The sequence below is a fragment of the Symphalangus syndactylus genome, chromosome 13, assembly GCF_028878055.3.
Source record: "Symphalangus syndactylus isolate Jambi chromosome 13, NHGRI_mSymSyn1-v2.1_pri, whole genome shotgun sequence".
Lineage (NCBI taxonomy): Eukaryota > Metazoa > Chordata > Mammalia > Primates > Hylobatidae > Symphalangus > Symphalangus syndactylus.
The window spans coordinates 83,289,005-83,310,250 of NC_072435.2; the positions used below are offsets into that span (position 1 = coordinate 83,289,005).

Below are 21,246 nucleotides of genomic sequence, written 5' to 3' on the forward strand. Positions count from 1 at the left end.
AAGCTAAAAATATACCATAAATATTTGAATGAAAACAGTCTTGGAACATGTTTTCCTATTTTATTTAACCGTATACTGCTGCTACAGCAAAATACATAATGATAACTACAGATTTAAAATTTCTAGAAATCATTTATGAGTTTTATGAAAAGCTTAAGAATCTTAAGTTTACTGTTACTATATTAAAAAGGATTAAATAAATTATTACACATCACTACCTGTTAAAAATAAAAGTTGAATTTACTGTATTACTATTAATGAGAAAGATGTAATGCTTTTGGCCAGATTAAGAAAGAAGTTGATTTTACTTTCATGCATTTAAACATGGAAAAAAGAAAAAAATAATAAAAGATATACACTTACTGAAGGCTTAGGATATGTATCCTTTGAAAACTGTTTTTCTAAAGCATGAAGTTTTTCTTGGAGGTATCTATTTTGTAAATGTAAATCTTCTACAACAGAATCTCGAGGAAGAGCTTGGTGGGCCCTAGGAACAACAATCACAGACTCTTTACTATTCACATTTCATCTTTTTTCTGTTGTACTATATAAAAATACAAGATAGAAAAAAAAAGTTCAGTGTGTTTATTAACACTATATTTATTTTAAATTCTTCAAACCTTCTAAACTTTACAACAAATAAATTACGATATCAAAATTAGTATTATAAAATAATCATCTACAGAGCATTCACTGAAGGCCTCCTTTAAATGATGAGTCAAAAAGTATATTTTGATTTACCGAAATACATTAACATTTTTAAAGAACAGGCATCTATTTATATGGAATTACATAAGATAGTTAAACTAAAATACTATTTTAAAACATTATATAATAACTGCATAATATCCATGGTCTTCTCAAGAAGCTCAAGGATCTAAAAAGACTCTCAATGATTTCAGATAATCATTTAACACTTCAAGTCTAAAAACATCTGCTTAACCTACAAGACCCTCCGTGGTTTGCCACCTCCACATCTATCCAACCTTATTGTCCAGGAGTCTACCTCTACTTAGGTAAATACAAATTCACTCTTACCCATACATGAAACATTTACTCTTGCCTCTTATCTCTGCTAGGGTTCTCCTCTTTGATATGCCCCTCCTCTTTAATATCTAGATGATTCTTAAAATTTAGAAATTCAAACTAGAGTTCAGAGAGAAGACAAATTCAATCTTTTCTATAAAGTATTCTCCAATTACTTCAGCCCGCATGAACTCACATTATTAGAGAAAAAAAAAGAGCCTCCAAAAGTAATAGCAGGTTTCAAAACTAAAATTTGATCCTTGTAAAACCTGCAAAGAAGAATAAAAGTGTTTTGTTTTGAACATATGTTTAGACAAAGAAAAACACGGAGGGGAAATATCCACTGCTGGAACAAGAGAGTAACTATAAACAGATGTCAAGAGAAAGAAAAATTCCTCAATAATTTGTTTTTTCCCTATAAACTTCTAAAAGATTTTTAGGAAATGGTAACTTAGAAGGAAAAGGAAAGAATGTGGATTAGAAGCTCATGAGTGTTTGTTTAAATAAGTTCAACTTCGTATGTTCACATCACATTCATAATGACACAATAGTAAACAGACATTAACACAGACTAATGAATGGTAATTTTTGAAGATAAATAGAAAATGTGTATTTACAAAGGGTAAATATTGTCATATCCAAATGTTGCTGGTAGATATCAGCCCTTTACAAAGATCAGTAATATGATCACAGATCATTTGTAAATACAAAGAAGAAAAAATAGCAAATCACATAAAACCAGCTGAAGTTTACCTTGGAAGAAATGAGCGAAACAGAAGATTAAATAGTTTTAGCTGTTGTTAGAAGAAAATTAAAAAGTTTTAAATGTTAACACATGATTTTATTTTGCTTTTCATGACTGTGACTATATCAGAAGAAAAAAAAAAAGATATAACTTGGAAAGAGATTGTAAAGCACACACACAAAAATCTCAAAGGCTCTGCTAAGAAATGACATCGGGTGATGCAGGGCAGGGGCGTCTGGTTCCAGGTACAATGGAGTAAATACATTCAATCTTCTCTCTCCTAAATGCATAGTGCAACCATTTGAGGACTTTGCAAAGGAGTAGAAGGCAGATTACAATAGAATACCAGAACTTAAAATAGCAGCAAACAGGTGATGAGTTTACCTTTTCTTTTATTCTGTTACTGCCTGCCCTGAAGACATTATTTGAAACCTGAAGATGGGTGTCTGCACTGACGGAGAGCGCTCCAGGTAAAGCTTCTAATTCTAGCTCAAGTAAAGAGAAAGGGAATCTTTTAACACTCAAGAGAGAATATGAAAACACCTCACTTTTTTTTTCTTCTATCTGTTCTTTCATACCCCAACCCTTAAGCCATCCCATAGCAGTGGTAATAGAGGCTGCAATGGGAACTCACAGAAGCTAATATTTTTTGGGAGGGAAATCTTCTCCAATTGGTAGAGCTATGATACTAAGAGGGTAAGGTAGAAGTCGTTTTTTTCTTCCTCTTTCTACTCTCCTTGCTTGCTTGGCTGCAGAAGTGTGCAATTCCTGAAGTATACGGCATCGCTGGGTAACTAAAGCCCCAAATGGAAATCCCTAGGGAAATAAAGTATCAGAGAGATGGCAAAGAGGGGGGAGCTCAAGAAAGGGACCCTATAAAGTTGTTTATGAACTTCTGGGCTCACTCTTGAGCTGCAAATGTATGGATCGATCCTAATCAGAATACCAAAGTTTCTAAGAACTGAACTAATAGTACATAGCTCACATACCAGACCACCTATTGTGAGGTACACAGGCAGGACAGATCTGAAGAGTATTGTAAAGGCTTTGAAAAATGGAACCACAGGCCGGGCGCGGTGGCTCACGCCTGTAATCCCAGCACTTTGGGAGGCCGAGGCGGGCGGATCACGAGGTCAGGAGATCGAGACCGTCCTGGCTAACACAGTGAAACCCCGTCTCTAGTAAAAATACAAAAAATTAGCCGGGCAAGGTGGCGGGCGCCTGTAGTCCCAGCTACTCGGGAGGCTGAGGCAGGAGAATGGCGTGAACCCCGGGGGGGCGGAGCCTGCAGTGAGCCGAGATCGAGCCACTGCACTCCAGCCTGGGTGATAGCGAGACTCTGTCTCAAAAAAAAAATCAAAAAAAAAAAAAAAATGAAAAATGGAACCACAGCCCAAGAAATGAGGTTGGAACTTGTGGCCTGAACCTAATGAGACCGATTGCATGCTAAAACAAAAGTATCTACATTTTCTCATAGAATTTAAATAAGAACGAGAGTCTCACAACATAATATTCAAAAGATCAAAAATACAATCCAAAATTATGTGGCATATGAAGAACCAGGAATATCTCAATTCACATGGGAAAAGACAACATAACCCAAGCTTAAGACAACACACATTTATTATTTCAATTTCCGGGGGTCAACCAGTTTTTCTTCATTATAATGGGTAGAACATTTCCACCTAATAGCTTACCTCATATACAATATATCATTTTCTAAGTCAAGATTTCTCTTTTTTAATTCTTCCAATTCTTTTTCTGACTCCAAAGCTCGTATTCCCAAAACCTGATCAACTGTCATGCCAGTTGTTTTTAGTTTCCTCTGCAAAGTAAGTTTCTCTTTATCGGCTCTGTGGAATTTAATATAGAACCATGAAATATACCATTCAGTGTTTGGCTTTTCAATTGCATACTCATTACCAAACCAAATTACAATAATTGTAACATCCTATATTTGTCATAAGCTAATTTATAACAAGATCACAGGAAAATCCATCTATAATTGTTACAATATATTTAAAACACATTTTAAAGAAAATAGAAAGTAAGTAAATCATAGATAATAAATGATCATTTAAACTAGACCATTTCTCATATTATCACCTATGATAAAGCCATATAATTTCCAGGTCACTAAAGGATTCTACATATAATTAGTTTTATAATGATATTTAAACTCACTTGGCAAAAAGATCCTTCAAAGTATTCAACTGCTTTGTTAAAGTAAAGACTTCCCCCTCTTTCTCTTTTAACTTGTTTCGAATTCCTTCTATTTTGGCTTGCCATTTTTTACCTTCTTCCCACCTAATTAATTCTTCTTTAGCATTCTGTAACAATAACGAAGAATGTAGGAAAATTACCAGTGTTATTTTAAATTTTAAGATTTATCAATTATAATTTGCCTAGAAAAATTGTAAACTAATATTTCATAGAGAATATGTAAATATGTTCATTTTGCTATACAGGTTGACCATCCCTTACGAAATGCTTGGAACCAGTAGTGTTTTAGAATTTGGATTTTTTTTAATATTTTTGGTATACTTGCATATACATAATGAGATATCTTAGGGATGGGTCCCAAGTCCAAACACAAAATTCACTTATGTTTCATATACACCTTCTACACATAGCTTGGAGGTAGTATTATACAATATTTTTTAATAATTTTGTACATGAAACAAAGTTTTGACTATGACTCATCATATGAGGTCACATCAGAATTTTCCACTTGTGGCATCATATTGGTGCTCAAAAAATTTTGTATCTTGGAGCATTTCAGATTTTTGGATTAGATGTTTAACCTGTATAACTCCTAGAATCTTCGGGCATGCCGAGCTATTAGGAAAACTGCTCTTTAGGCTAACTATGCTTTATTCTATCACAAGACAAATAAAATTCTGGGAGACAGTTCTGACTAATGCGAACACCCTTCAGGAGTCTTTAAATGAAGATTCTAATACAACCATGACTAGAGTAAGCTTCTAACGAGAATCCTCTGTACAAACGACCAACCTCATCTATTATCCCATGACAATTTCCTAGCATCAGAGCCCCTTCAAGTCTTCAATGCACATTACTTCACTCATTTGACAGGTATTTATTTAGTGCTAACCATGTGCCAAGTACTACTCTAGAGGCAACAGGAATAGAACAAATGAATAAAATCAGATAAAAAACTGTATCTTCATGAATCTTACTATCTAGTTTCTGCTAGTTGGTTAGGTAGATTGGGGAGAAGGGAGCAAATGATACAGATAACAAAACAAGAAATAAATCTAAATCTATTTTGTAGTAAGTTCGTTTTAAACGCTAAAAAGAAAAAAGAAAAAGAAACGGAAGGGAATCAGGGCATTTCAGGGGTAGGTGTCATAGTTTATTATAACTATGATAAAGGAGCCAAAGAAAGCCTATCCAATGCAGAATAGTCTCATGCACTGAACAACTTTCAAATGTTCTACTGGATATCAATACAGTAAAAAATTCTGCTTACACTGGTCTGAGCTAAGAATTTATCTCCAACTAACACATTCACACTAAGTAATTTTTTAATGGTTTTACTATACACTAAGTTTTCTAGGAATACAACAGTCTTATAAAAGGTAAGATTATAGACATTGTTTTGCTGAGAACTGCACCAACAATATGTTTATCAATTTGGAAATCCAATTACAAATGGCGATACCGTCATGACCCATCAGTTGCCAATAGAACACATTTGTGTCAGTCTGCAATCGTAGCTTTGAATTCACATTAATGAAGGTGCAAGCACATGACTAGTTTATTATATTTTCCAATGGAGTCATGCCAAAGCATTTACATGTTGAAATATGAATATTCCTTTTATGTTCCCCCTATATATTTCATTTCGGACATTCATAATGACATTTTTGAAATTATGTAAGTAGGTGGAGTTTATGTTAATTATGCATTTCAATTATAATAGTAAAGGGGAAATTATGAAACATTATATTTTTTATTAAAGGGAATGTTGAATCTGAAAGGGTTGAGAACCATGGTTTAAAGTCAAATTCCTGGGGTGATGGCTCATGCTTATAATCTCAGCACTTTGGGAGGCCGAGACAGGAAGATCGTTTGAGCCCAGAGTTCAAAGACCAGCCAGGGCAACATAGTAAGACATCATCTCAAAAAATTTAAAAAAATGAAACAAAGCCAAATTCTCATTAAGATTAGTTGTCCTATCAAAACGACCTTCTCAAACACTAGAGAACTATATTCTCCAATTCTCGTCTCTAATACTAATCAATTTTTTTACCTTATTTAATTCAGCTAATAAGTGCCCTTTAAAAAATGTAAAAACTTCAGTCTGGGTATGGTGGCTCACACCTGTAATCCAGCACTTTGGGGGGCCAAGGCAGGCAGATCACCTGAGGTCAGGAGTTTGAGACTAGCCTGGCCAACATGGTGAAACCCCGTCTTTACTAAAAATTCAAAAATTAGCCAGTCGTGGTGCCAGGCACCTGTAATCCTAGCTACTTGGGAGGTTGACGCAGGAGAATCACTTGAACCCGGGAGGTGGAGGTTGCAGTGAGCTGAGATTGCGCCATTGCACTCCAACCTGGGCGACAAGAATAAAACTCTGTCTCAAAAAAAAAAAAAGTAAAAACTTCACTAAGTAGTTGATAGTTATTAATTTCATTTTTTCTGAAATATGTACAAGAATTTTTCTGTACTCCCAGAAATGTAAATACTAGTGGGGGACATAAGGTATGGCATTAAATAATCCTGCAGCACACAGTACTTTGTTGGGTTTGGACAATTTTATCCCAACTGGCATTACCTGCTAAATTAAGATTAAGGGAAGCAAGACTGAAAGAAAACTGAAAAACAGAAAAACAACAAACATGAATGGTACCATGGGTATTGTGGTATTATTATATATAGGCTTTTTTCCATGGTTCCTGGCTTATAACTCTCATAGCCCTTGTCCTTGTCTTTAGTTATAATATTGAGTGTGTTAGGCCTTCGGAGCATACCTCAGAAAAGAGTCTCTCTAACCTTCTCCTGTCCTCCTTTCACCTGCCTAAGGTAGGACTGTAATATTCTCTTGCCTTTCTGACTGTGGGTCTTAAAACCCTAATACGAGGGGGTCCTGCCCCATACCCTAGGAGAAGAAATACCGATGTCATGAAGCTTCCCTAAAAACCAAGAGGACTGGGTTCAGAAAGGTTCTGGAGAACTGAACATGTGGAGGTTTCTAGAGGAAGGTGGCACCCCAGAAGGGCATGGAAGTTCCACACCCCTTCCCCCATATCTCCTCTTACACATCTCTTAACCTGTATCCTTTGTAATAACCTTTATTATAAACTGGTAAATGTAAGTAAATGTTTCCCAGAGTTCTGTGAGCCACTCCAGGAAATTAATCAAACCCAAAGCTGGGGGCTGGGGATGTGGGAACTCCGGAAGTCACGGAGGCCTGGACTTGTGATTTGTTCGGAAGCAAGATATCTGTGGGATCTGACACTATCTCCAGGTAGATGGTGAATTGAATTGGATGACACCCAGTTGGTGTCTGCTGCAAAACCAACTGCTTGCTTGCTGATGTGGAGAAATCCCCACATATTCTGGGGGTCACAGAAGTCTTTTGCATTGATTATTGTTATGGTTTGAGGGCAGGATAAACATACGGTTGATTATTTCAATCAGTAATTTTTATTACAAAACGGTTTACTATGAACTATAAAATTTTAAGCGATTTCTCCCACAGAATTAATCTATGAGCAGATTGGTTACTGATTATTACTGCAAATAGTGAATATATTCCAAATCACTTTGCTATCTGAAATAACAGCCTAGTCTCCTGAAAGATTAAAAAGGACCTATTTGGGTCAAAGTGGGGGGTCTTAAAATGTCTATCTTTCCGTCCCAAAAGTCAAAAGCACCAACCTGTGTAAATGATTACTTTGGAGAGAAATGATACACAGTTGAATATATGTAAGGTGTGAAGGAACTTTAGAGGTACTCTAATGTCAGAAAGGTGAATGGAATTGATGCAGTAATTTCCAAGTAAGAGTTACATTACAGGTATCTCCTCAAGTAGACTCTAAATTCCTACAGAACAGAAACTTATTTTAGACTTTTCTACGTTATCCAATACTGCTTATAGTCCTCAAAATTCATATAGAATTAATCCAGCCAGGTCATCAAATTAAGGCAGTATATTAACTGTTAATCAACTATGTATTTAACTTACTCTGTCACTACCTTAAGCATATTAGTCAGTATGTTTCTTCACATACCTTTTCTTTCATAGGTTTTAGGTCTACTTCATCCACCTTTCCTTCTAATTGGCTCTCTAGTTTTTTAACTTTCCTTTGGAGTTCTTCAATTAGACTTTGTTTATTATCTATCAGGGGTTTGTCCTAAAAAATAAAATGTATCTTTATATTTTTACAAATAAATGTAAAACAAAATAGTAAATATTTCAATTATATTAATAGCAACTTTCTGAAGCTATCACTGACCATACTTTCTAAATGACACTTAATACATAAGATAATCTGGTAGCTGTTTCTGCATTTTAATACAACATACTAATATGCTACTCTAGAACTATAAACACAATAGAAGTCACAAAAGAAATTAATTAATCAAAGTGATCTGAAAGTCAGTTTTAACAAACACCATAGATAAAATGGTAAAAGTAGAAATAAACTACTACCTCTATATTGTAAATCAGATGTTATCAGAGTTAAATATAAAATTACCTGTAATCCACTGGTTAGTCTTTTAATTTGCCTTTTCAGTTCATCATTCTCTTGATCAATTTCCTCTTTCTCTCTAAGTATTTTATTATAGGCTTTTTGTTTCCTTTGCAGTTCATTATTTAAGTCATTCAAATGATCAGTTAGTGAATTTTCTCTATTTTTACTTGTTTTAAGTGCTTCTTTCAATTTTAAAAGATTTTCATTTAAATCTTCAACTTGTGTCTAATAAGAGAAAAAGAAAGGTATTATTCAAGAGTCTTCATCAAGTATCAATGATAAAAGGAACATAAAACAGAAAATAAACCATTATAAAAAAAATTCAGTCTGAATTAAGTACACAAGAGAAAAAAATAACCACAAACTACATATCTTTTTTCATATTCATGTCAAGTCTACCTTGAGGAAAAAAGTCGACTTTGAGAAAAAATAAAATAAAACTAGTGTAAAGGAATTCGTCTTCAACAAACACCCACAAACAAAATTTTATCAAATATGTACATTTCATTTTGGCTGAATTAATTAAATAAACAAGTATATAACAATATATATGACAACGTTTTAAACACTATGAAGCATAAGAGTAGTACAGAACAAATCTCTGACTTGAAGTAATTTCTAACCTAGTTTATAAAGATAAGATATAAAAGGGTAACTTACAATACTAGATAGACAATATGTATGCCACTAGAAAGGAGTTCCTAGCTGTCCTATGGTGAGAATGATGGGGACACACTGTATGTTTCCATCTATAAGATATTCTGGAAAAGGTGAAACTATGGAGACAGTAAAAAGATCACTGGTTGCCAGGGGTTTGGTGAGGTGCAGAGGGAGGAATGAAGAAGAGACACAGAAGATTTTTAGGGCAGTGAAAATACTCTGTATAATACTATAATGATGGATACATATCATTATACATTTGTCTAAACAAACACAGTGTAAAATACCAAGAGCTAAAACAGAGGTAAACTTGGACTTTGGGTGATTATGATGTATCAATATAGGTTCATTAATTGTAACAAATGTACCACTTTCGGGGTAGGAGATATATGGGAAATCTCTGTACCTTCCTCTCAATTTTGCTGTGAACCTAAAATTGCTCTAAAAATATTATGAAGTCTTAAAAAAATCCTAAGTAAAATATTTCTTAAATTTAATTTCATTAGAAACAGTAGTTCATAATGGCCTATCCTTTCCTAATCCCCAAGATGATAATCAATAAATGAGTATCATAGAGACTTATTGTTGAAAAATGCATGTGTGTCTATGTCTATCCACCAATAGTGCATTATAAATTCCCTATTCATCAGCAAAATTACTATATATCATAAATGAATTCTCTTCCAATAGGAATTATCAGAAATTTTGTTATATTAACACGTGTTGATGTTCACCTTTAGCTCTCTAGTATGTCGATCAACGATTTGTTGAACATTGAGATGGGCCTCTTTTTGAGAAGTTGCAGAAATAATACGTTCTTCAGCAGCTGCTGTCATTTCTGCCCGGAGTTCTAAAAGTGCCCGACTAAGTGCCTAAAAATTACAAAAAAAAAATGTAATTTTTAAAGGAAAACTGACATTTTATATGAATATATGATATGAAAAATAAACAAGCTTTATTACTTCCTATTTTTCTAAAATATTATGAGTTTAATGGAACATATTTCACAAATTAACAACTCAACTTTTTCAAATAAATCTTTTGTAATTACACTCAATTCTTTCCACACTGAATGTGAGAGTTCAAAATCTTAATAATGATTTTGAGAATTCAGCATTAAATCAAGCTATTACAAAAATCAGGTATGTTTTGTTTTCAAACATCCAAGTTTAGATATTTATATTACTCAGTACATCCTTCCATATGAAATTAATTGAATTTAGGTAGACAAAAAAAGGACTAGGAAAGGCTTAAAGTTTACCCATAAATTTCATGAGCTAGCACAGAAAAACACCAGCATCTTCTAAAACAATTTAAATAGATCAAATCTGAGATAAACTAAAAAAAACCCCTAATAAATCAGAATACACTGACCAACTCCTTCTCACAAAACCATCTCTATGACCCCCTTTTTTCACCTCTTTTTGTCATTATCATACTTCCCTCAATCCCTCAAACTGTTCAAAATTGTTCATTTGTTAAAAATAGCCCCAGTAGCATAAAATCCCAGTAGAAAAAAGGAAAATATAATGTAATGTATATTATATTTTTGTAATGTACATTAAGATTTTTCCTAACTTCATATAGATAATTCACAAATCTGATTGACAACAGCATAAAAAGATAAATTGGACTATATCTGCCCTCAAAAACAGCATTGTCTAAAATACTCTGTTTAACAGCATAAGATAAAGCTCATACTTTTTATTACAACATGGAGATTTATACTACCATCTTTTATAAATTTACAAATCTTCTCTAAAAGCAATCTACCACATATTTTTCCTAAATGTTGATAATTTTCTGTTGTTACTTACTTTCTGTTGTTTCTCTTTCAAGGCTAATTGGCTCTTTAGCCGTTCTACTAGATTTCTCATTGTAGTTGTTGGAGCTCTTGAATTTGCTTCTTTTTGAGCCTGAAGTTCAGATTTTAAACACTGTGACTCCTTTTGTGATTGGTCCAGAAGATACTTTAAATCCTCTACTTCTGCTTTTACTTTTTTCACTTCATCTTCATGGTTTTCTTGGAGCCTGATGTAAATAAACATATGTGCGTGTGTGTGTGTGTGTGTGTTTTAATTTTTTTGAGACCCAGTCTCACTCTGTTACCCATGCTGGAGTGCAGCAGCGCAATCTCGGCTGACTGCAACCTCCACCTCCCAGATTCAAGTGATTTTTTTGCCTCAACTTCCTGAGTAGCTGGGACTACAGGCGTGCACCATCAGGCCCAACTAATTTTTGTATTTTTAGTAGAGATGGGGTTTCACCATGTTGGCCAGGCCAGTTTGAACGCATGACCTCAGGTGATAAGCCCGTCTTGGCATCCCAAATTGCTGGGATTACAGGCATGAGCCACCACACTTGGCCAAACATATGTAATTAATAGAGTGGTTGCTGCAATTAATACCTTGATTAATACAAATTTCATATAGAGCAAATGTTCAGTCCTAAGTATCCTTACAATCTAAATCTTGATGCAGGCATCCAAATCCAAAGAATAATAATTCTTTATTTCACTTAACTACTCTTAAACTTAACAACACATTTTTCTTCTAGTTTCTAATATTTTTGGCAACAATCTTATCAAGTTATTTTGTGACTCTAGTCAAATATACAGAGAATGAACAAAAAGGCATTTTAAATATTATGGCTCTTGTAAAATGTGATTGCTTCCTCTATATAATAGTTTCCTAACCATACTACTAGTAACATTTTTGACTGGATAATTCTTTGTTGGTGGTGGGGCTGCCTTGTGCATGATATGATGTTTAGCAGCATCTTTTGATTCTACCCACTGGATACCAGTAGCACCCCCTAGCCATGACAATCAAAACTGTCTCCAGACATCGCCAAATGTCCCCAAGAGGGACAATGGTGCAAAACTGATCCTCTGTATTTGAGAAATACTGCCCTATATTGACATATTGAAAAGACTAACATAAATTTGCACAGAAATCACATGTATTATTAATTTGTTTACAGTTCAAATTCACTAGCATTATATCTATAACTATATATATGGAAGTGGATACTGTCAAAAGATTTAGTTAATTCAATTAATCTTATTGCTCATTCAGCATTAAGTCTGTTAAACTGAATTAATATATTGTTGTGCATATGCACACTGCATCCGTACTGAGATTCTGACCAATAAGAGGGAGATAGTGTTAAGACATGAACAAATGTTACTCTTTGAGGCTTCTTGCTTTTGGCAAAACTTAAGTCTAACTTTAAAGAGTCATCATCAAATTGTGAAAATATCAGGTTTTACTTAAGAAATCACACAGATCCATAATTTCCTAATATACATCAAAATATGCACACAGAGAATACAGGTACAATTTTGGGCTAAAATGACATAAGGTACACAACAATAACTTCAAGTATTTCATGTGGCAAAAAAATGTATTATATAAGGTATTTCAAAAGATGATTTTCTACACCCACAAATTGGATGCAAAAGCACGAGTAATTTTATACTCCAAAACATGACAGAAATTTACTAGACCAAAAATAACATCTCTTGTATAAAATTTAATAGAATGAGGAAAAGAAACTGAAAATACACATATGCTGTTGCCAATTTTCTTTCTTTTAGAGGGGAATTGCTTAACAGTGGCAGCTCCTTAGCAAAGCGAAAATAGTGTTAATTCTGTCAGAGGCATTTGAATAAGTGAGTAAGGAATCAAACACTCTAACAGGGGCTTGAGAGCTGAAATGGAATTACAAGTCAAGCAGCTCAACTTTCTCATGTTTTTTCAGATAATAAAATTTAGGCCCATAGAGATAATATTACAATGATTAGAAACTACGTAACTATAAACCTATTTTGAGTTTAAAATCTATGTTCTGATAAATTGGTTGAACAATGTTTAGAATCTCTATTATGTGGCAGACACTCATAAGTGTGTAAACAAAAGTTTTCTATCTGTATGTTATTTTACAGTTTTCAAATTACTTTCATACATGGTATAATTTGACCTTCATATAACCACCCTGAAAGGGCCAGGGTAAGTACTGTTAATTCCATTTTAAAGATGATGAGGCTGGGTGCAGTGGCTCAGGCCTGTAATCCCAGCACTTTGGAAGGCCGAAGTGGGCGGATCACTTGAGCTCACGAGTTCAAGACCAGCCTGGGCAACATGGAGAAACCTTGTCTCTACAAAAATACAAAAAACTACCCAGGTGTGGTGGCACCTGCCCGTAGTGCCAGCTACTCTGGAGGCTGAGGTGGGAAGATGGTTTGAGCCTGGAAGGTCGAGGTTGCAGTGAGCCGAGATTATGCCACTGCACTCCAGCCTAGACAATAGAGCCAGACCTTGTCTCAAAAAATAAATAAATAAAAATAAATAAATAAATAAATAAATAAATAAATAAGATGAAACTTAGGCTCAAAGAAGGTAAAAACGAGGTTCTGGAAAAGAATTTGTATTGGCTTTTGAGTCAGATTGACTAGTTTCCAATTATGGCTTTCCCACCTACCCCCAGGCACGCTATTAAGCATTCCTGAGGCCATATCCTCTCTTTAAAATGGGGAAATGATAACATATGTAATCAGTAGTCCTGAGGATAAAAATGAGACAATATACTTAAAAGTCTTAGAACAGTGCCTGGCATAGCAAACACTTATGTTTATCTTCATTATATCACTATTACCATTTACCTATTTGTACATTTCGAAGACTTACCGTAATTTGATAATTTCAAATTCTTTTACTTTTAATTCAGTGATTTCTCTTTGTCTTTCCAAATCTTGTGATACTTTCTTTAGTTTGACCAAGAGTGAGGAGAGAGAGTCATCTTGTTCTGCTACTGTCTGTTCCATCTCAGCCAGACGAATAAAATGCTTGTTGGTAGGAACTGGAGTGGGAGACTGTTTCATTAAATCCTATAAAATATTAATATATTAGCAATAGGCATGTATAATTCAATGCCATACTTATTCTGTATTTTTAATTTGGTTCCTCAAATGATCAATATAGTATCGAATCTAAAATGTAATGATTTAATAGGCAATGAAGGCTTAAAGAAGACAGGAAATGCAGACCTTATTATTTGTATTTACAATAGCTAGCAAAATGTCTGCACGTAGCAGGAGATCAATAAATGTTGACTGAATTAATGAGGTAAGGCTCAAATATGCTAAGGTTACACATTAAAAGATGAAAGGCATGTCATTTCATACATATGGAACAGAATGGTCAAAAGAGGCAAATATGAGCTGAATTCAGGAAGTTAGATATAGGTAAACTCACAGTGAGTAGAATTTGAAAAGAAAGGCAGGTAGGCAGGCAATAGAAGATTGAGTATATGGCTAAGAAGTATAAATATAATTTTGTGAACAGTGGTTAGCTACAGGAGGAAGAATGATCAGAGCTATGTTTTCAGAAGATTATTTTGGCAACAAAAAGGGTAACTTCCATTCCAAAAAAGAAGAGAGCTGAATTTTAATTTACATGGTCTCAAAAATCAATAAAGAATGGAACAAAGTTCTTAGAATCTTACCCAAGCCGTTTGTTTGAATTTATTTAGTGAGCTATCAGCCTGTAGTTCTAATTTGTGATGAAGAATATGAAGGTCTTCCTCATGTTTCTTCACAATTTCTCTTTGCTCCTGTTTTACAGAAAATCAAAACTATATCTTAAATTGTAATTAAAATAAATTCACATTTTGAAGACCTTATATATTTTCTCTTCAATCTTCTAAAATTCCTTTGAGATGAGGAAGAAACAATATCTCCATGTATGTATGTATTTAGATCGGTATGCATGTCCCCTCAGACAATGTTCAAGTTGACAAGCCCAGCCTCAGTTCATAATTTATTCTTAACATTAGAATAACACGTATCTATCATCTTTTAACTTATTTCTAAAAAAAATTAAATGTTAGCTTTCCCCCACAAAGTTCTAACAAATCTGATTTCTACTGATTACCAGTGTGATATATTTCATTCTACCCTATTGCCTCAACCCTCACCTATAAACTCAATTAAAATATTTTTCAAAATCATGTGATTTCACCATGATAGCTACTCCTGGTTTAGTCAGTGTATAAGAGAAAGATAGATGTACACAAACTTCCAGTTTTACTGACAGAGGTGTAATCCAATTACATGCAAGTAATAATTCTTAAATAGAATCATTTGAAAGCAAGAAAAGAAATATCACTTTAGGGTAAAATAATATTTAGCATTTGCTTAAAAAAACTAATGCATAAAACAGCATAACTCATAATATAATAAAATACCTCTCTGGCTTTTTCTAGAAGACGTTGATACTTCTTTAATACTTCTTCTTTTTGATTTAACCTTGCTTGCATGTTTGCAATGGTTTGATGAGCAATTTTCAATGTGTGGTGAGATTTTGGTTCCATCTCTTTTCTGCCTAGCTCAGCTATGAGCTTTTCTCTTTCTGCAGTGGCAGGCAATCGAAGCCTCAGTTCATTGATTACTTTGTCTCTTGACAGTATATTTTGTTCTGCTAACCTTAAAGCAGATTCTTTCTCTTTTAGTTTCTGCAATGATTAAATTATAATAAATCATTAAAGTATCTTTTTGTCCTTTAAAATGCTTCATCTGAATTTTAGATTAGTTATTAGCCAAAAAAAATTCACTTTATTTTTCACATCATATGTACAATAGCCATTTGATACTTAATAAGGTTAAACTGACTAATTCTAATTGACAGCAGTTATTTGCATGCTTATTTATAAGACTATTACATATGTTAGAAACTTCATTGTTATGATGAAAATAAAAATTAAGGTACTTTATTGAGATATTACAGTTTAGAACTATACATGTATGGTGATACTAGATTTAGGAAGAATATGTAATAAATTATTTCTTTTATTTTGGTCCATTGACTAGCAGAGCATTAGGAGACTAATCTATAAGTCAGTTAAGTACAAAACTGGAATTTTAGAGGCCCAAGTCAATAAATTACTATTATAAAATCTACAGCTTATTAAAACAAAGAGAAAAAAACAGAAAAATTTTTACTCTTCAGGAGGATTAAGGTGGGTATTTTAAATTAAGTAATTCAATGGCAATTCACATAAATGACAAATCTTACAATTACTGAAGAAAATCTAAGTTTCCTGAACTGATTAAAAATGTACAGTTTTACTTGAAAAACTTCTTTATGTATATTTTTAAATGTATTTGCAGTTCATTTAGATGAAAGCTAAAATGGAAATCACATTCAGTTTACATTATGTTCTGAATAATTTAACGAAGATGACAGATTTGATCACCTACTAATCAAATTCAAGATCTAGGTTAGAACAGAAAGTAATTTCTAATTTAACTTCAACCCTTTAACCATGCATTAAAGGCAATGAACTGAAAATTGATTCATAGATTATGTAACATGCAATTCAAAATAAAACCAAAAAAAAAGAATAAAGAGATCATATAAGAGAATATATTGCTCATAGAGCTACAATTAAATGCTTTTTGTTTCCTTTCATATTCAGTGTACCTAAAGGTAACAAGTAGTAATTAAATAGTGAATTTAAATTAACTATATCTGCTGTTCATTATTGGCTATTAGAAACATTATAGGAGAATAGAAAAAGAGTCAAATCAGCAACAGATTCACCATTCTATGCATTGCCCTCATAAAGAAATATTATTTAGAAAGCCCCCCAAACATACCAAATAATACACTAATAAAAATGCAAATTATTCTAATTACCTCTTCCAGAGATTTGCAAGTTGCCCGTGTTTCTAGGATTATTTGAATGTTCTCCTTGATTTTTCTTAGAGCGATCTCAAGTTGATTTGGAAGGGGCAAACTAGGGTCAGGGATTGATCCTGTAGCTTCTTCAAACTATTAACAAATAGTATGTTTTTTAAAAAAGCAGTTACAGCATTGAGAGTAACTATTAATTTTTACAGCTGTATGATAAAACATAGATTAAACCCCTCTTATATTTTAAATATACAATATAACATCAATTAAAATTACATCTGATACAGGAAATATTTCTGTGAGTTAACACTCTAGACTATGCTACAGAGTAACAAACAAGATTAATCATTCATACCTTTTGTGCTGCATTTAGTATTTCATTTTGCTGACGGTCAAAAATGTCTAGTTGACGTTCCAGGTCAACTTCTCTTTGATCCCAGGCCATTTGCCTTTCTTCATGAAACTAAAAAACAGACAATTTGTGTCAGACACATACACAAAGACAACAGGCATATAACAGGCATTTTATATATATTTTCTTATCTAATCCTCACAACACATTGAAGAAACTGTAATTATTTTCCTTTTATGGAAAAAAATACAAACTCAGAGAGGTGAAGTAACTTGTGTAAGATCACAGAGAAAGGCAGATGTGAAGTAAGGATTTCAGTCTCTCCATCCATCCATCCATCCATCCATCCATCCATCCATCCATCCATCCAGCTATACAAAAGATATTTGATGACATATATTATGTGCCAAGCATCATTCTAGGCAATGCAAACATGGCAGTAAACAAAACCAAGTCCGTGTCACCATGGAACTTACATTCTGGTGAAGGAAAGACAGTCAATAATAAACAAGTAAGTATGTAATACGTCAGAAGGTTACAAGCGCTTTGGAGAAAAATTAAGTTAATTAATCTCTATTTAGGGAATCTGGATAGTAGGATTTACTGTTGTATATTAGGTGGCTGGTGAAGGATACACTGATAAGGTAAGACATTTGAGCTAAGACCTGCAGGCACTGAAAGTATAAATACCAAAGGTATCTAGGGTAAGAACAATTTAAGCAGAGGGAACAATCTCTGAGACAGTCATATGTTTGATGAATTTTATCTGTCTCTGAAGCATATACTTTATTCTATAAGAAGCTGCCTTCTTACTCTAGCGGTGAGAGCCAGTAGAAATGTGGAACTGTGAAAAGTCAAATAACCAATATCAAAATAAAAATTAACTTACCAAATGAGGTTCCTTATGTATTGCTGTTTTTAAGACTACTGTTATAAAAGTTAAATAAATACGAATTTTTAGAATAGTTTAGAAAATAAAAAACAAATTATTATATAATCAATTAGTAATGGAAGATGAACTTAATTAGAAGGATAACATAGTCACTTGTCCAATATTCTTGTTTAAAATCTTAGGGGCTCACGCCTGTAATCCCAACACTTTAGGAGGCCGAGGTGGGCGGATCACGAGGTCAGGAGATCAAGACCATCCTGGCTAACACGGTGAAACCCTGTCTCTGCTAAAAATACAAAAAATTAGCCGGGCGCAGTGGCGGGTGCCTGTAGTCCCAGCTACTCGGGAGGCTGAGGCAGGAGAACGGCGTGAACCCGGGAGGTGGAGCTTGCAGTGAGCTGAGATCGCGCCACTGCACTCCACCCTGGGCGACAGAGCGAGACTCCATCTCAAAAAAAAAAAAAAAAAAAAAAAAAAAAATCTTAGGAAAAAAACGAAATAAATATAAAATAAAACCTTGTTCTGTTGCACAATTTCTTCTTCAAGACTGCTGATTGTACGTTCATATTCAGAAATTATGTTATTCAAATATTTTATTTCTTCTTTATCCTTGACTAATTCCCGATTTAGTTTAAGTTCTTGAAGACGAAGTTCTTCTATTTTCATATGCCAGTTGATTACCTAAGATTTATAATTTATATACACAAATATAAATGCTATATCAACAAATAACATTCCTCCATTGATGATAATGATTTTAATTGAAAGTAATGGGCATTCTAACATAAATAAGACACAATGTTATCTTTTGTCAAGCTACATGACAAAATTTTATTTAGGATTTCCATAGACTTTTCTACAAATATGTGGGATTTTACAATAAAAATCTTCAAATTATGTTGGAATGGACATCACTAATATTCACTTTCATTTGTTATACATTCATTGAACACTGACTATAAGCAGGTCATTGGAACTTTGATATTACTTTCAAAAACAGAAATCCTAAATGTTTCTAGCCTAGAGAATAGGATATAGTTGCAAAATAATTATTTTTCATTTAATTCTTTCTAAATGAAGATAAAACCATATTAAAAGTAAATGTGGGCCCACTACTTGTAGATCAAAGATAATTATGAAAAGTAGAAATCAATTGATAACTACTACAATGTTTAAGAATAATTAGTGTTTAATTAATTTAAATTTTTCTACAGTATTTAAAATTCTTTGCTATTATACAATCTGAACATTCCCACTAAAATCTTTGGTTAGAAAAGCCTAATTTTATTTTTACATATAATAGACATTCAAATAGCCAACATTGCTAAGTTATAAAATCTAAATTAATGAATCATAATTGGAATTTGTATCTTAAGCATTTTTCATATAGGCACATATTAAGAAATTATCATGTAACTCTTTTGAAGATAATGAATTTAAAATTGGCTGGGCACGGTGGCTCATGCCTATAATCTCAGCACTTTTGAGAGACCAAAGCAGGAGGATTACTTGAAGCCAGGAGTTCGAGGCCAGCCTGGGTGACAAAGTGAGACCTTGTCTCTACAAAAAAATTTAAAAATTTTAAAAAATTAGGTAGGTATGGTGGTGTGCACCTGTACTCCCAGCTACAACTACTCAGGAGGCTGAGGCTGGAGAATCACTTGAGCCCAGGAGTTCCAGCTATGTTTGCACCACTGAACTCCAGCCTGGGAAACAGATCAAGACCCCGTTTCTTAAAAAAAAAAATCAAGTTTAAATGTTTACCTTTTGGGCTCCTTTGATATCCTTTAAAGTGCTTATTAACTCTTCCAGGCCCTTTAATTTTAATTCCATCTCCATTGTTTTGTTCTCCATATTTCTATGTTCTTGTTGAGAATTTTTCATTTCTTCCATTATCTTAAGTTTGTCATTTTGTAGTTGAATCATTGTTTTGGAGAACTTTTCCTGTTGTGCCAAGGGTAAAGCTCCACTAAACTGTCGTCGTAGAGACTGAATTGTTTGGCGCAGATGTTTTGCTCTGTTTCTCCCCTCCAAACGAGCATAATAGAGAGCCTGTTCTTTTTCATCAAGTTTCTGCTCTAAGCGCAAATTGTAGGCCTCCATCTTCTGCAGTTTAGATGTAATTGACTCCAACTTACCAAAAGCAGTAGCCTCACTCAGTTGAAGAGAGACATTATGTTGGTGTAACTTGGCAATAAGTGCCTTTTCATCAGACTGTGCCTGATATTAAAAAAAATATATTTGTAGTAAGTTTCAAATTTTTCCAATGAAAGTTATCACAGATTTAAAAATCACAATTTACTAAGCAAAGTTTTAACACAGTGGCACATGAGATCTACAAAAATGTAACTTTGCTTTAATACAAATAATTACCAAAGAATTGTAAAAGAAAAAACCTAGAATCAAACAAATTTAAAATCCTAATGTAACTGAATAACAGTGGGGTATGTTACTGGTGTTTTTTGTTTTTTTTTTTTTTGAGACAGAGTCTCCCTCTGTCACTCAAGCTGGAGTACAATGGCGTGATTTCGGCTCACTGCAACCTCCACCTCCCGGGTTCAAGTGATTCTCCTGCTTCAGCCTCCTGGGTAGCTGGGATTACAGGCATGTGCCACCACGCCTGGCTAATTTTTGTATTTTTAGTAGGGACGGCGTTTCACCATATTGGTCAGGCTGGTCTTGAACTCCTGACCTCGTGATCCACCTGTCTTGGCCTCCCAGAGTGCTGAGATTACAGACGTGAGCAACCGTGCCTGACTGTTACTGTTTTTTTTTAACTTCCATTGCAAATAACATAATACTGATTAGGACAATGTATATGTTTTTATAATTCCCAACATATATAATGGAAGAATATGTAAAAAGTTACATACAAATACAAGAGAAAATACTGTTATTAAAGATTTACTAACCACAGTTCTCAGCGTCCTAATTTTGATCAGCAGCACAATTCATCTATAGGCATTTAAATGCTGTACTGGATTAATGAACAATATTCAAATTAAAGAACTTTCTAATCAGATTCCAACTAACAAGAATAACAGCCTCTGGTTGGTATATCTTTTGATTAAAAATGTAACAATGGCCCAGCATGGTGGCTCACACCTGTAATCCCAGCATTCTGGGAAGTCAAGGTGGGCAGATTGTTTTAA

The 21,246-nt window shown here is 33.7% G+C and overlaps 1 protein-coding gene across 3 annotated transcripts in view; it reads right to left on the minus strand.

Moving 5' to 3' along the window:
- The window catches only part of CEP290 (centrosomal protein 290), a 163,689-nt gene that overhangs the window by 89,303 nt on the left and 53,140 nt on the right, over positions 1-21,246 (minus strand). For all 3 annotated transcript variants that reach the window (XM_063615135.1, XM_063615136.1, XM_055235766.2), the window contains 14 exons: positions 19,859-20,314; positions 18,611-18,775; positions 17,206-17,313; positions 16,854-16,988; positions 15,403-15,669; positions 14,662-14,769; positions 13,845-14,044; positions 10,974-11,187; positions 9,891-10,028; positions 8,500-8,721; positions 8,032-8,154; positions 3,956-4,101; positions 3,469-3,624; positions 364-487 (listed from right to left, as the gene is read on the minus strand). In XM_063615135.1, the coding sequence (XP_063471205.1) occupies positions 364-487; positions 3,469-3,624; positions 3,956-4,101; positions 8,032-8,154; positions 8,500-8,721; positions 9,891-10,028; positions 10,974-11,187; positions 13,845-14,044; positions 14,662-14,769; positions 15,403-15,669; positions 16,854-16,988; positions 17,206-17,313; positions 18,611-18,775; positions 19,859-20,314 (2,562 nt within the window). The remainder of the gene's footprint in view (positions 1-363; positions 488-3,468; positions 3,625-3,955; positions 4,102-8,031; positions 8,155-8,499; positions 8,722-9,890; positions 10,029-10,973; positions 11,188-13,844; positions 14,045-14,661; positions 14,770-15,402; positions 15,670-16,853; positions 16,989-17,205; positions 17,314-18,610; positions 18,776-19,858; positions 20,315-21,246) is intronic.